Genomic DNA, 14,497 nt, shown 5'->3' with positions numbered 1-14,497 from the left:
TTTCCCGGCTTTTTTTCAATTGCTAGGGCCCCATTCTGTTATACTCAATGTCCATCTACAATGTCATTTTCATTATACATTTTGCCTGTGTGCATTTCTTTTTCTTACATGTTGTGAGAATATCATGTACTTTAGCTTGCTCTCGTATCCATGTTGCTCTTTTTCTGTCTTAATGTTATTTCTCTTTTTCTGTCTTAGTGTTATTCTTCTTTTTCTGTCTTAGTGTTATTCCTATCATTATTCTTTCCATACCTCTTTGAGCTGCCCCTAGCTTATGTTCTAAGGCTTTAGTAAGGCTCCATCTTTCTGTTATAGGCAGGATCATCTGATTAAATAGTTTTCTTTTTAAAGAAAGTGATATTTTACATTTCATAATTTCATTTTGTTTACCATAAGCTCTCCATGTCATGGCTATCATTTTAATTTTGGTCTCATATCCTGGGGAAACACTTAGTCTGTCTTAGATATATATAAATTCATTAACAATCTCTAGATGTTTGTCCATAACCCTTATTTGTTTTCTCTGCATTTTCATTGAACATTACCTCAAGTTTTACTCATATTCATTTACAGTCCTAGATTTCTACTATCTCTATTCAAATCTTGTATCATCTTTTGCAATTCCTCCCATAATTCACTAAACAGAACTATCATTTGCAAAACTAAATAGTTAAGGTATTCCCAATTAATGTTAATTCCTATATTTTCCCAATCTAAATTTCTAACACCTTCTAGGGACGCTGTGAATAACTTAGGAGAGATGGGGTCTCCCCGTATAACTCCTTTTTCAATATAAATTTTCTCACTATCCTTACATAGTTATAAGATTGCTTTACTTCCCATATAGATATCTCCAAGTATTTCAATATAAGATTCATTTATTCCTTATATTTGAAGTGCTTTCTTTACCAATGAAGATTTGACAGAATAAAAAGCTCTTTCATAATCTATAAATGCCATACATTAGGGGTTTGTCATACTCTGTTGATTTTTCCATTAGCTGGCAAATTACATGGATAAGGTTAATTGTTGAATACCCACCTCTAAAGCCTGCCTGTTCTCTCGGTTGATTAAAGTCTAGCTCTTTCTATTTGGCCTAATATGATCTTGGTATATTTTTTATGTTACTGAGAGTAAATTTATTGGGCGGTAATTTTTCAAGTCGTGTTTCCCTTTTTGTGAATTAGTATAATGATAAAGTTTTCCAAAGCTGTATGTATAAAGCATTCTAGCAGGCATTTTGTGTAAAGTATAGCTAGTTTCACTATTATGAAATCTACTCCATCTATTATCAAATCAATTGTTAGGCCATCTTCTCCAGCTGCTTTACCTCTTTTCCTGCTTTTTAATGCTTTCTTTACTTCTCCCATAATTACTTTTTATACCGGCTTGGGTATTACATTACTTATATTGGCAAGATTATTTCTTATATCACTATTACATAGCATTGTATAGAAATCCTCTGTAATTTCTATCACTATCTCTTTTGTTAAAATTCATATTTTCATCCTTTAAAGCAAACATTTCTAGGTGCCCCATTCCAAGTCTTCTCAACAATTAGATGCTCCATTCGTTCTTCAGAGTTTTTAAAATTTGGTTTGATTGTGTTTATGAATGTATTGGGTTTTCAGTTTGTTTATTGTTTTTTGATAATTCTGCTAATTCTATTTTATGTCTTTTGGGTTTTACCTTAATTTCCAATCTTTTCTATATTAATCTTTTGGTCTTTTCTGATAGTTTTCCTTTATCTTTTTCTGGAGCTTTTTCACCTATCCCTTGTGTTGATTCCTGTGCAAATTTTGTCGAATTACTGTTTTTATTTTTCTAATTGCTTTCATTTCATCATGTAGTGGGAAGTATCTATTTTCTATTGCTAAACTAAACTCATTATATTTTTCTCTTATTATAGAAGTGTTTAATGCCTTTTTTTAAATTAGTTTTTCTCTTTTTTTTCCAAAGATCTAAATAAATTTTGTTTACCATTCTATGGTTGTTTGGTTTGAACTTATTAAACACTGTTACATCTCTAGCTAATTTTGGGTAAAAACCACACTTCTTTGATCTTTTTGAGATTTTTTAGAAAATAATTAATGATGACAACATTATTGAGATTACAATGCCTGAACAATGAAGTAGAACAAATTGGATGATATAGGAGTTTTATCATAAACTTCCTGATGGATGATATAGGAGTTTTATCATAAACTTCCTGAAAATATATCAGAAGGATCATCAGCTTCCAGGAAAAGGAGTATCTTTCAAGCTACATGATATACAGATGAAATGGACCTTTTTTAGGTTCAAGCCATGACGTGCTGATGGAAGGTTCCTTCAGCAGCTTCTTAGGGTATATTTAACTATAGCGTTTACGCTTCAAGGGGGTAGAGTGGCAATTATGGGAGGAGCCGTTCCAAAAACTCTCCTCCTATGCTACTGTTATGGTACCTATCGGTGTAAACAAACGGCCGCCATATTTTCCATCAGGACGTCATGGCTATCTCACCCAAAAATAGATTTTTCGCTTCGCTCAAAATCCGTTTTTTAATGATCCAAGTTTACCCAGGAAGGTGTGTCCTTTCTTTTTCCCCTATATTTTTCATACTCTGGCAATTTTAAGTTTCTCTGATGTCTACAATTCGTTTACATATTTTTACATGCCTTATTCATCATCACTCTCACCTTTATAATTTAATATATATTTTTTTGTGTTCATGTCTAAAAATATCTTTAGGACCGTCACTATTTTCTTTCACATTCTCATCTGTATAAGCAAATGCTTTATTACCATACCTTTCTTACTATATGAAGAATTTTCTTTAATTTTTTTCATCAATCCAAAGGAAGGTAATTAACAACTTCACTACATAAAGTCTTCCAACATGCATTAAAAGTCTATTATATAGATTTTATTGCATATGCAATGGAGAGACTTCCAATATTCCATTATTTACAGGTTGTGGTCTGCATCAATAGATGACCAGATGCGATTCTAAAGCAGGCAGGTGTATGAAACCTTCAAGCTTTGGATTTTACACTAGTCAAGAGGCTGTTGCAATTAGGTAGTGATGAGAGGTAGTAATATAACCTGGGTTTTTTCCTCTTCATACTAAAAATTCATTACACATCTTTAAAAGAGAAAACAGGTATTTTCTTGACTTTGGAGCTCACACAAAGGTTAAATAATTCTTTGAAAAAAATCAGTATATTCCAGATCAATTGGGATTCATCGCAATTTTAAACTTGTTCAGAATGCTATCTATCCTCTTTCTCTTCAATCAACTTCATTAATCAGGCTAAAAATCTAGCAATGGCACCTTTATCAATATATGCAGAATCATCTGATACTGTTATGTTTCAGATCATACCTAATTTGGAGCCAAAGGCCAGCCTTTAATTTCTATGAATATGTTAGCACTACTCGCACCAAGAGTTTATGATTATTCACATAATCTTCAATCTTCCTTGGTGTCTAGTCCTTAGTACTTTTACTTTCCATACAAAGTAATCTAAAGGGAAGAGATTATAATTTCCAGATATGTCGACACTTGAAAACTGTGAGAATGACATAAGTATTGGACACTTTGTCAAGATCAGTGATCATCCACACTGTTCTTCCCCTTATGAACCAACCAAATTGGAAGAATAACAGCTAATAAAATGTGTGGGGGATACATGCGACAGTGTTTTATTGCTTTTAGATAAAATTAAGAACGGAAATCCTTCGGCAACCATGGGTGCTCCATTCCTGGGCACCCTGCAATAGCTGAAAAACTGCGTAGATAATACAGAAATCTACAGTATACAATATACTTTCTTATTTTCAAAAATTTTCATATTTTGATTTTCTTTATAAATTTGAGAATTAATACATCCTCCTACTCATAACACTCTTATAAACCTTTCATACACTCTTAAAATGACAAATTTTAAAATAATTTGTATTTTTCTTGACTTAAATCTCCGACCTTTACTATAAGAGTAGAAATACAGTAAGAGCAGGAGTATGGTAGTTAAAATCTTATTTGAGGTGTATATAAACTAGCCAGTAATTCACTGGCCTACCGCTAGGAGGCCACTATGTATATACATCGGTCCATCAATGATTACAAGCACTTGACTGTAGCCAGGACTTCCTTGGGGGGGGGGGGAGGTGATGTTGGGCAAGTTTGAGCAAAGGACTGTTTTGTATAGTTAGGAAAAATATGAATCCTTTTAAAAATTGTCATTTTGTTCTTATACGATAATACAAACCCTCTCCCTATGCTGGAGGAGACTAATACTTAGGAGGGAAAAAGTCCCCTTTCAACTGGCAGGAACTTTACCTTAAGAGCCCAAGATTCTTGAAGTTAGACCAAAGATTTCTGGCCCCGTACACTTCGTGAACAAACTTTTAAAATGCCTAGAACACGGCATGTTGGTTGAGCATCAACCTCTATGGTGTATCCTGGTAGACATGATGATAAGGTTACAGTAGGGATTAGTGGGTTTAATTGGATAAGACCCACCACCCCTCGAAAGAAGTGAGGGGAAAAGAGTCCTTTTAAGACAATCATAAGGTAGCTGAGAGCTAGGTGATTGTAACTTTACTTTAGGACTAGTCCAGCTGGCAAGGATCCTGTGCCCCAAGAGAGGGAAGGATTAAAGGAAAATGAAAAAGGCCAGCCATTCATCATTTTTAAAACAGGCTTACTCGTAGCCCCTGTCCTTGACCTGATGCCGCTTGTCCTGGAAGGGAAATGGGGTAGCTAAACTGGTTTGAGAATAAAGGTTTTCATGGACCTGTGGGTCACACCCCGCAGGTACTGGGTAGTGAAGGTTGTATGACATTTCCAGACACCCACCTGAAGAACTTGTGCCTCAGAGATGTTACGTGAGAAGGCTAAAGAGGTACCAACACCTCTAATGTCGTGAACGTTTATTCGTACAATACTCTAGTTTCAGCTGGAGAAAAAGGGAATGTGAAATTACTTGCCTCAATCAAAAGAAAATGGTATTCCTTCTTTTTGTTTCTTCAAGTACTAACAAAAAGATTATGCAGAAAAGGTCTAGTTGATCTGGTGCATTTGAGGTAAGCCCTCAACCACCTCACAGGTCACAGTAACAGCAGATTAGGATCTTCGGTTACTTCTCAGAGACTTGCAACTTAAAATGACAAAAACATACGATCGCTAGAAGATAGGTAATGGTGACGAACTGAGGGACCAAGCAAAGAAAAACTTCCCTCCACCCCCTTGAATGGGTGATGTTGAAGGAGGGCCTATGAAGTTTGCCAACTCGTTTGGCTGAGGCCAAAGCGAGCAGAAACCGTTAATGTCCAATCCCAACCTGGTGGCCATTTCAAGGGCTTGTTAGGTGCGTCTTATGAGCATGTAATACCTTGACTATGTTCCGAGATGGTGGGCTCACTTCAACTGGAGGGGAAGACTGCATAGAAAGGTCCACCGAAGAAGAAATGTTTACTGTACTCCCTTAAGTCTAAACACTTGGCTAAAGGCTGAGCAATACCATTTTACCTCATAAACAGAGTACAGTTTCTCTTTTAAGAGGTAAAGTAAAAAATAAGCAATTATTGGTAGAGAGGCTTGGATGGATACCCTTCCAATGACATCAACTACAGAAGATGGCCCACATGGCCTGATAGCCAGCAGACGAAGATTTGCAGAGATATCCGGACATCTGTGAGAGGAGATGCTGGATAACATACACGCGTAAAGACAGAGACTCCACCACCTTGTGGTAAATCCTGATGTGTGGCTAGCATAGTAGGTCAAGATGTGGCGATAGTTCTCTTGGTGTCTCTGTCAATAGGCGGAGTAGATCCATGTACCACACCACGTGAGGGCACAATGGAGCTACAAGAGTCATAACCAAGTTTTGAGATGCCAGGACCCTGTTCAGTGCCCTCCTTAAAAGGCAGAAAGGATGAAAGGTGTAGGTGTCTAGACCATCCCATGGATGCTGGAATGAGTCTTCAAACACTGCTGCTGGGTCTGGGACTGGTGAACAGTAGATCGGAAGTTTGTTATTGAGAGCTGTGCCTGACAAGTCTATTGCCGGGGAACCCCACAAAGTCAGGATCCCCCATCACTATCTAAGGATATAAAGACCATTCTGAGCTAACTATCTGTGTCTTCCAGTTCAGCTTGTCAACCACAACTTTTCTTTTCCCAGGAATAAATCTGGCTGTTAGGGCTATGAAGTGTTCTTCCGTCCACTCTAAGTCCTGACTGTCCGTTGGTACAACTAAACCTCCGGTGATCCGATAACGCAATGATGCATGAAAATATTTATTGCTCTAAGTGATCCGATGACACGAATTACCATGTACATAATTCATTTTCGGGGGAAATTTGGCGTAAATATGAGTGTCACTCAAGGACAACGAAACTCACATCATGATTGGGTAGATGGTTGTGGGACTTGTAGGGCCTAAAAGAAAATGGGTAGTAGCAACGCATACGTCGTAGGCCTCTGCTGATTTTCAATGTGACCTTTTTTCTATTTACGCTCTCGTAGAAAAATTTTGGTTGGAGGTTTGTGCGTATATAAATAATTTAAATATGCATGTCTCATACATGATTAGAAAGCCTATTCTTTTTAATTTTATATGGTTTATAAGACAATATAAAAGCATTAACGCTTCAATATATAAAATGTTATCGTAAAAACACCTACAACAAAATTGCAAAACTTACTACGTTATCTAACGGTAAATTGCTCAAGATTTTTTCAACAATACATATATTTTTCATGTAAGTATTATATTAAAAATTTAATTGCCTTTACAATGCTGTCTTTCTTATGTAGGTAAGAAAATTTATTTACTTATTTACACCTCACTTACTAATACATTTATTGGAAAGAGGTTGCATCCACGTGAAAGATCTACAAGTTTCCACTATTTGCATACTGTATTATAAAAAAATCCTCAAAAATAATCCTTGTATTGAGTTTCTAGACAAAAATGTTTACGATTTGTTTAAAAAATTTCACATTCAACATGCATTTTTTATTATCTTTTAGCATTCCAGTTATATTTTCTAACATTAATACAAAGTTCAATCTTTTACCAATATGAAGCAACAAACCAGAAGTCTAATTTGTTATAGTTTGAACGTACCGATTTAAAAAAAAAAAAAAAAAACTTTCGGCTAAGGCTATATGTGCTGTACCTCACCCAGTCTTTTGTAAGGGCATAAGTGCTAAAGGGTTAATGGGATATTGTTCCTCCTTGTTTACAAATGCAAGCCACCAACGAGGTGGTCACTCATCAACATTACCAAGCGGTCTTTGAGTATGGGGCAGAAGTGCTGTAAGGCTAGCCATGCGGCCCTTAGCTGCAGAACATTGAAGTGGTCTTGGCATACTTGGTCTGACAATACTCCTGATACTATCTGATGGTCTAGATGGGCTCCTATGTCCTCCTTTGAAGCATCTCTGAATAGATGAAACTCTGGAGGAAGGAACGTTAATAGGATTCTTTTCCTCCAGTTTGCGGTTTACAACCACCACTCTAGATCTTCTTTGGCTTCTGCTCCTAGCTTCGCCAAAGACTGGGCATCGTCAAGGTGTTGTGACCATGACGACTACAGTTGCCATTAAAGAGATCACAACAGCAGTTTTCCTCCTGGAACTAACCATTCCAGAGAAGAGCAATGACCCCGGAGCTTTTCCCAAGTGTGGACTAGCAGATTTGGATACTGAAAGAAAGGGGCGAGCCATTTGATAAAGTTGAGAGATCTTTTCTTCTGATGAGAATAATCATCCCTGATTGGTGTTGATTGCCATCCCTAGTAGGGAAGTCTCTGGGATGGGATGACAACCGACTTCTCTCAATTTATCAGAATCTCCAGGTCCTGAAAAAAGTCAAGAAGCCTGTCCAAAAGGGGGGAGAAGGATCTCCATGAATAGTGTGCAATGTACTTGCTCAGGTACGGTGCTGTAAAATAAGTTTTGTTATTTGTATGGCAAATGATTGTTGGATTTAAACAAGGTAGCTGAGGTTTGGGGGTAGAAACTACCTGATGTTTAGTCGAAGTTGACGAAGGAACATATCTACAGTATAAGGTATTTCCATTTGTTTACGAACTTTGGCAGTGATAGAGCAATCAAAGCATGAATTATCATGTGACACGGCATCATAGTCATTGTACAGAGGAATAACTTCACATGCTGTAATGGCTTTGGGACAACGGCATGTACAGACATGTAAGCCTGAGGATCTGGCAAGGCTGTGGAACGTGTAGCAAACACATGCAGAATTAAAAGTATACGCAGTTGTTATAGTCGGCTTCAGTTGGAAGAGGTCAAAATAACATCAACTTAAGATGATAGAATATTTTGGGACAAGTCCTGAGAACTCATGAGAGGATAGCGATGCTGAGGACTCATAGGTGTACAGTATAAGGCAAGCCCGGCTTGTGGACAGAAACAATTGAAGGATATTGATCCTCCACCAGGGTTGCCTCAGTGTAGGGGAAGATGGCTGTCTTGACTCTTATTGTGTGTTGTTCATGCATGGGAACGAGGGGAAAATATAACGCTTTTACGGGTGAAACCTCTGGAAGCAAAAAGTCATCCTACTAAAACTCTGCCATAAAGGGCTCACCATTCAGCAGACTACAGTAGTGGAAGGAAAGGGAGTTCTATGAAAATAAGAACAACTGGGGGCCAAGGACACTGGGACTGGATCGGACACTGGAAGTGCAACAGCTGTGGCCAACGGATCTGTCTGGCAGTGACTCATGATCACTCGTTACATGGGGGGATAATACATTCGCAAAATTATTATCAATAATTAAATCATTGCCGTCAGCCTCCATAATTGGAGTTACAGAGGGTTCAAGAAACGAAGGATTGGGGTAGAGATATCGGTCGTCGAAGAAAACACCTACATTTCTTATTATCACCAGAAGACGACGAGAAAGAGGAACAATCCCTTTTGGCTTGTTTCTTTTGATGAAAACAATACCTTTCCCACTGGGAGGATGACCACTCCCTACAATCCTCGCATGCAGATTCCACAAAACATCGTTTGCTATAGCATGATGGCAAAGAGGATGCGGATCCACCTCAACCCATAAAGGTGCAACAGTGGCAACCATAACAGCTGGGTCAGGTCTGCATGACACTAGACAAAATAATCACAAGTGATAACAAAAGCACAAGCCACTATACAATAATCCCGTGTGGAGAAGTGAAGTCGTGATCATAAATAAGAAGAGGGGTAGAATGGAACTTGCATTACAGCTGCATATTATGCTGCCCAGCAGTGAGTTGCTAAGTATCCTATTATAGTTACTATTGAAACCTGTTTTTCTGTTTTGTTTTCTGGTAGTAGAAAATCGACATAAGTAGTAACCCATTTAAATGACTCAGAAGTTTGTATCCACAGAAGAATAAACTACTGTATTTATCTTTACTAAATTGTCTAAATAACTGTGGGTGATCTAATATTACTTTAATAAATTATTTTTTGTTGTTGAAATTTACTGTGTCTAACATTTCCTGGTATGTAACCTTAATGCAAATGACTCAACAAAAGTTCAACTCCATATATAAGAGGAAAAAACAACTGCTGTAAATAAAATAACAGCAACTTACAGCCAACACATATAGCTCTATAGCTTGAACTCCATCTTCTAATTTCTAGGATATCTAGAAGTTACTAGTTACTATTGGCTTGGTGTATTACGTGATACTGTATTTGTAAGTCATATATAGTTTATTTGAATTGTTTTTGTGAACCCTATATAGTATAACCTTGTTTAGGAATTTTATACTCCGGTATATCATAACAAACAAAATAAATGAATTCTCTTGTTATCCTTATTTGATAAATACAAATTTGTTACACGAGTCTTGAATGTTACCCCAAATTTTATTAACTGCAGATTATCACCAAACATACTAAATCAAAATTAAAACTTCTTGATTAAGTTTGTCCCAAATCATAGGTAAAAAAAAAACTGGATCATGGTTTTTCATACAAAACAAGTAATTTTATATGACCTCAGTTTACTGTCACCACTAGTTCTATTGCAGCCTTATGGATGACAATGAACTGATCAGTGGCTCTTAACTTAAAGATCCAACTAAAGGTGTACAGTACATTTTGACTGACTGCAGATTTTCTTATCTTTTTATTTTAGGATGAAATGTACGGGATGATTTCATAACCATTACAATGGGATGAATTTAGAGTACAAAACTACTGAGTAGTAATGAGCTTATGTGAAAAAACACTGTTATTTTGGAAAAAAACACACATTTTATTCATGGTAGTGAAACAAAAGATTGATATTTTAAACAATATTAATACAATTATATTCTCCTATCATTTTTAAGGTCTCCTTAAATTTTCATATTGTGCCCTTAGTAAAGCACAAAACTTTGAAAAAATATATTAATTATACTTTAATTATTCTTGCTTGAAATAATCAAAATGAATATTTAAAAAAAAAATTAAAATAATAAGATAAACAGCATATTAATAATGAAATTGGTTATCTCTATACTCACCTGATGTCCATATTGCTTTTCTTTTGAAGCTCAGTAGTATAGACATTTATATGTTAAACTTAAAAAATCACAGTTACTTTACTTCTAAAAGACTTCGGCCCCTAGGAAAGTAATGTATCAATCTAGCAGCTAATGGATATAAAAAATAAAGTAATGAGGCTCTCTAGCCAAGACCTATCATGTTTGTTTACATTATGATTTAAATAAATGTACATAAGGTTATTTTATATTTTGTTACTGAATTCATCTCTCTCTCTCTCTCTCTCTCTCTCTCTCTCTCTCTCTCTCTCTCTCTCTCTCTCTCTCTCTCTCTCTCTCTCTCTCTCTCTCTCTCATGTGTATCCTTTGTTAAGACAGACAACTAAATTTCAGAAATGTGAAGGTTTGCACAGCAGAGGAATATGAAGTAAATAAGAATTTAAGGCTCTATGAGAGGATCTCAACTCTTGTTGTGTGCTTCACACCATCAGAACTCTTACTGAGTGGTGCACTAGAACCACTAAGCCAAACTTGAAGAGTTAGGCTAGGGTTCAAAATTGGGTAGGTTTGGCTATACTTCTGTCCAAGAAACAGACCTTCTGAGATTGCTAAAAATAATCTAAAGATTACAAGTACTTGTAGAGGTTATCCGTATCAAAACTACACTCGTTAAAGACTGAAGTGGCATTATCGACAAACCTTCTTCGGATTTACCAACAAACAAAAAGTTAGTCTTCTTTTAATTTTGGAAATTTCAAGTTGGTCAACAAATATATCATCCAATAAAAGGAACAGTAAGGTCTTCATATTCTTCACAACGACTATCTAATTCCCAAGATTCCTTCCAGCTTGAGATACAAAGAATATGCAGATCATGAAAGTTAAAAAAAAATTTCTTGAACAATTTATGCAGTAAATATCAACAAATCCAGAAGACTTACAAGACCATCACTCATAAGCAAAATAACACTTACGACTGAAGAATACAACGGAATAACGTTGATCAACGAAGAGACTGAAACACAAAAGACAGTCCACCTATCCCAGCCATGGTTATTGCCATTAACAACTAGATTGTCCCAATACTATGCTAAAGGTCTGAGCCTATTAAAAGGAAAGTAAACGGGAGTTTTTTCTTTTTTCGGGTAAAAGTCGATATTAGCAAGCTTCAACAGGGAGCAATATGAAAATCAGGAGAGGCTCATAAAAATAATTAAGTATTATATATACATCGGAAATTCATCTTACTACTTAACCCTTTTACCCCCACGCTATTTGGAACTTTCCAACCCTTAACCCCAGGCGTTTTCTTTTTTCAAGCACATTTTGCAATATATATTTTTCAAATTGCTCTAACAGCCTTAATTTTCGTCATAGAGAGGTCAGGTTGGTCTCATTCTTTTGGAAAATGCATGAAGATTCTCAAAGTTATCAAAATTATGCAAAAAAAAAAATGTAAATAGCAGTTTTTTGAAAGGACGTACCAGTACGTCCATGGGGGTAAAGGGATGAGTTTTGTGAAACATACCCGTACGTCCATTAGGGGTAAAAGGGTTAAGGTGATTGCACTTCAGATCATTGATTTTTTCTTCCAGTCTCAACTCCTGTTGACCTTCACAAATAATAAATATCAAGCCTATCTTCAGGATATATATCATGAATTATAAAATACTCACCTAAAGCTGAATAAACACACTTAATCCTTTTCTCTTTCTTCACTTGATATCAGTGCATGATTACCAACCAGGTCCAGAGTCTAGATTTTGAGTAAGACGATGACAAAGTGCATAAAATATCTGACCGAAATCAGCTAACCTTACATTGAAAACCATATTTGTAGTAAAATGTTCCTTTCAATTTTCCCTCCTCAATTTCATATATGTATCTTGCATTGGTTCTAAGATTGAACCAGTTGCCAAAAAATTAAGATTTTTAAGGTAGACAACTGCAAGAAAATAAACTTACTAATTTCTCTCCATCTCCCAGTTTTTTTTTTTTCTTTTTTTTTTTGAAGGATATAATTAGTAAATACAAGAAAATCTCTACTGACCTTCTTAGTAATAGATGTTGACTTGTCTTGTGGGGGAATGGCCATATTGGAAAATGGCACCTCCATGGAGTACTTGATAGAATGAAGAAGCTGAACCACCACATTACTGACATTCTTGAAGGAGAGTTTCCTACGATGAGACGAGCCTAGCGCAGATCGGACCTGAAGAGTGTTGAATAGCAAGGGCTGCAGTTTTATTGGGAGAGCATCAAGTAGTCGAAGTATCCCAACATAAGGGTAAAGAGGTGATGGTGATGATGCGGACCCCAATCACACATCGAGGCAGTGGAGATTGGTTCACGTGTTGGCCAAGTTGGTAGTTGTATTTGGGGACAGGACAGTGTCGAGATGGAGAAGCCATAAAAGAAGAGGAAGAGCATGTAGGGAGTGGTAAAGTTCTTTCACCTTAACCACCCTCTACATTCCTCTTCCTCTTCAATCAGGCCACCATCACCACAGAGAGTAGAAGAAATGTTAGTTATCAGATAGATACAGAAGCTCTACATACCAGTACCACTATTTCTCTACAATATTAAGTACTAAATGAGGCTCTGTCACTGCTTCATTCAGCCCTAAAAAATACATTAACCTCATAACTGAAGACTAGTATTGGAAGTTTTTTGGAGGTTCATAAAAGCCTTAGCCATAAAAATAATTACTGTATAAATCAATTACTAAAATGAGTGTATTGCAAAAGCTAGTCTTTCAGTGATGAGGTTTTTTTTATCAACTTTCATTCAACAAACATGTCTAAAGAGAAACATAAGTTATATAGTTAAAAATCCACTATCATAACTTGCCTCCTTCCTTTTCAAAGTTATCTATAAAGACTAATTAATGACAATGTAATTGTGTATTCAAAAGATTAACAAAAAAAAAACTTTATTCAAATAAAAAAATAATTCCTAAATTATTATTTCTAGATATCAAAATTTATCTAGTGAAAGTCTTCATACGTAGCAAATGAATGTATCGTCTAAATCTTCAGTGAATTAATAAGTGTCGTCTGTGCACTTATATTTCATATCTTCATTTCTTTCTGCTTTTAAGATATTTTAATAAACAAAGGTATATTGATTTATCACCATTAATACAAATAATTGAATAACTGAGCTTTCCAGGATAAAATCAGAATACAGTGAACCCTCGCTACTTCGCGGTTCGACCATCGCGGATTCACCACTTCGCGGATTTTTTCCATAACCCATATATATACAGTAATATATATATATATATATATATATATATATATATATATATATATATATATATATATATATGTATGCATGTATTAATGTATATATGTATGTATGTATATATGTAGGTATGTATGTGTATACATATATATATATATATATATATATATATATATATATATATATATATATATATACACATATATATATATACACTATATATATATATATATATATATATATATATATATATATATATATATATATCTAAAGTAGGAAGATGTGATGTAGTTCTAAGGGAAAAGTATGGGAAATATGTCTGGGTAATAAGCAAAGCTCTACCTCCAGTTTGTTTCTTCATTATGATCAGAGATAAATGTAAACAAAACATTGGTTGCCATTTTTTATCGTGCTTTTCAGCGTGTTTAGGAAACGCATGATATAAAATCGCCTTTAATATTTGTGCCTGTTTTAGTTTAGGGTACTGTAGTACATGCATTAAGTGTTCTGTACATTAAAGGGTAGTTTGTTAACAGTACTACGTACAAGGGAAGGTTTTAAAAGTCTGAATATACATGTTGAATAAATAGGTAAATATGGTGTCACTACTTCGCGGATTTTCACCTATCGCGGCCGCGTCTGGAACCTATCTACCGCGATAAACGAGGGTTCACTGTATAAACTAAATCTTACAATTCTTTTTCTTTTAAAAGAAAGGAGTACTTTTTAAGTGAATGTACTTAAGTCCTTC

General features: G+C 35.6%; 1 protein-coding gene across 9 annotated transcripts in view; it reads right to left on the bottom strand.

The window, feature by feature from the left end:
- Window positions 1-14,497, bottom strand: part of LOC137619491 (adenylate cyclase type 1-like) — a 423,950-nt gene that overhangs the window by 224,275 nt on the left and 185,178 nt on the right. For 8 of the 9 annotated variants that reach the window (XM_068349561.1, XM_068349560.1, XM_068349564.1 and 5 more), the window contains one exon: window positions 12,551-12,736. In XM_068349561.1, coding sequence (XP_068205662.1) covers window positions 12,551-12,736 — 186 coding nt within the window. The remainder of the gene's footprint in view (window positions 1-12,550; window positions 12,737-14,497) is intronic. The other variant, XM_068349563.1, reaches the window with a different exon arrangement.

This window comes from Palaemon carinicauda, chromosome 26 (assembly GCF_036898095.1).
Source record: "Palaemon carinicauda isolate YSFRI2023 chromosome 26, ASM3689809v2, whole genome shotgun sequence".
In the NCBI taxonomy this organism is placed as follows: Eukaryota; Metazoa; Arthropoda; class Malacostraca; order Decapoda; family Palaemonidae; genus Palaemon; species Palaemon carinicauda.
This window is presented reverse-complemented; position numbering and strand designations above follow the sequence as displayed.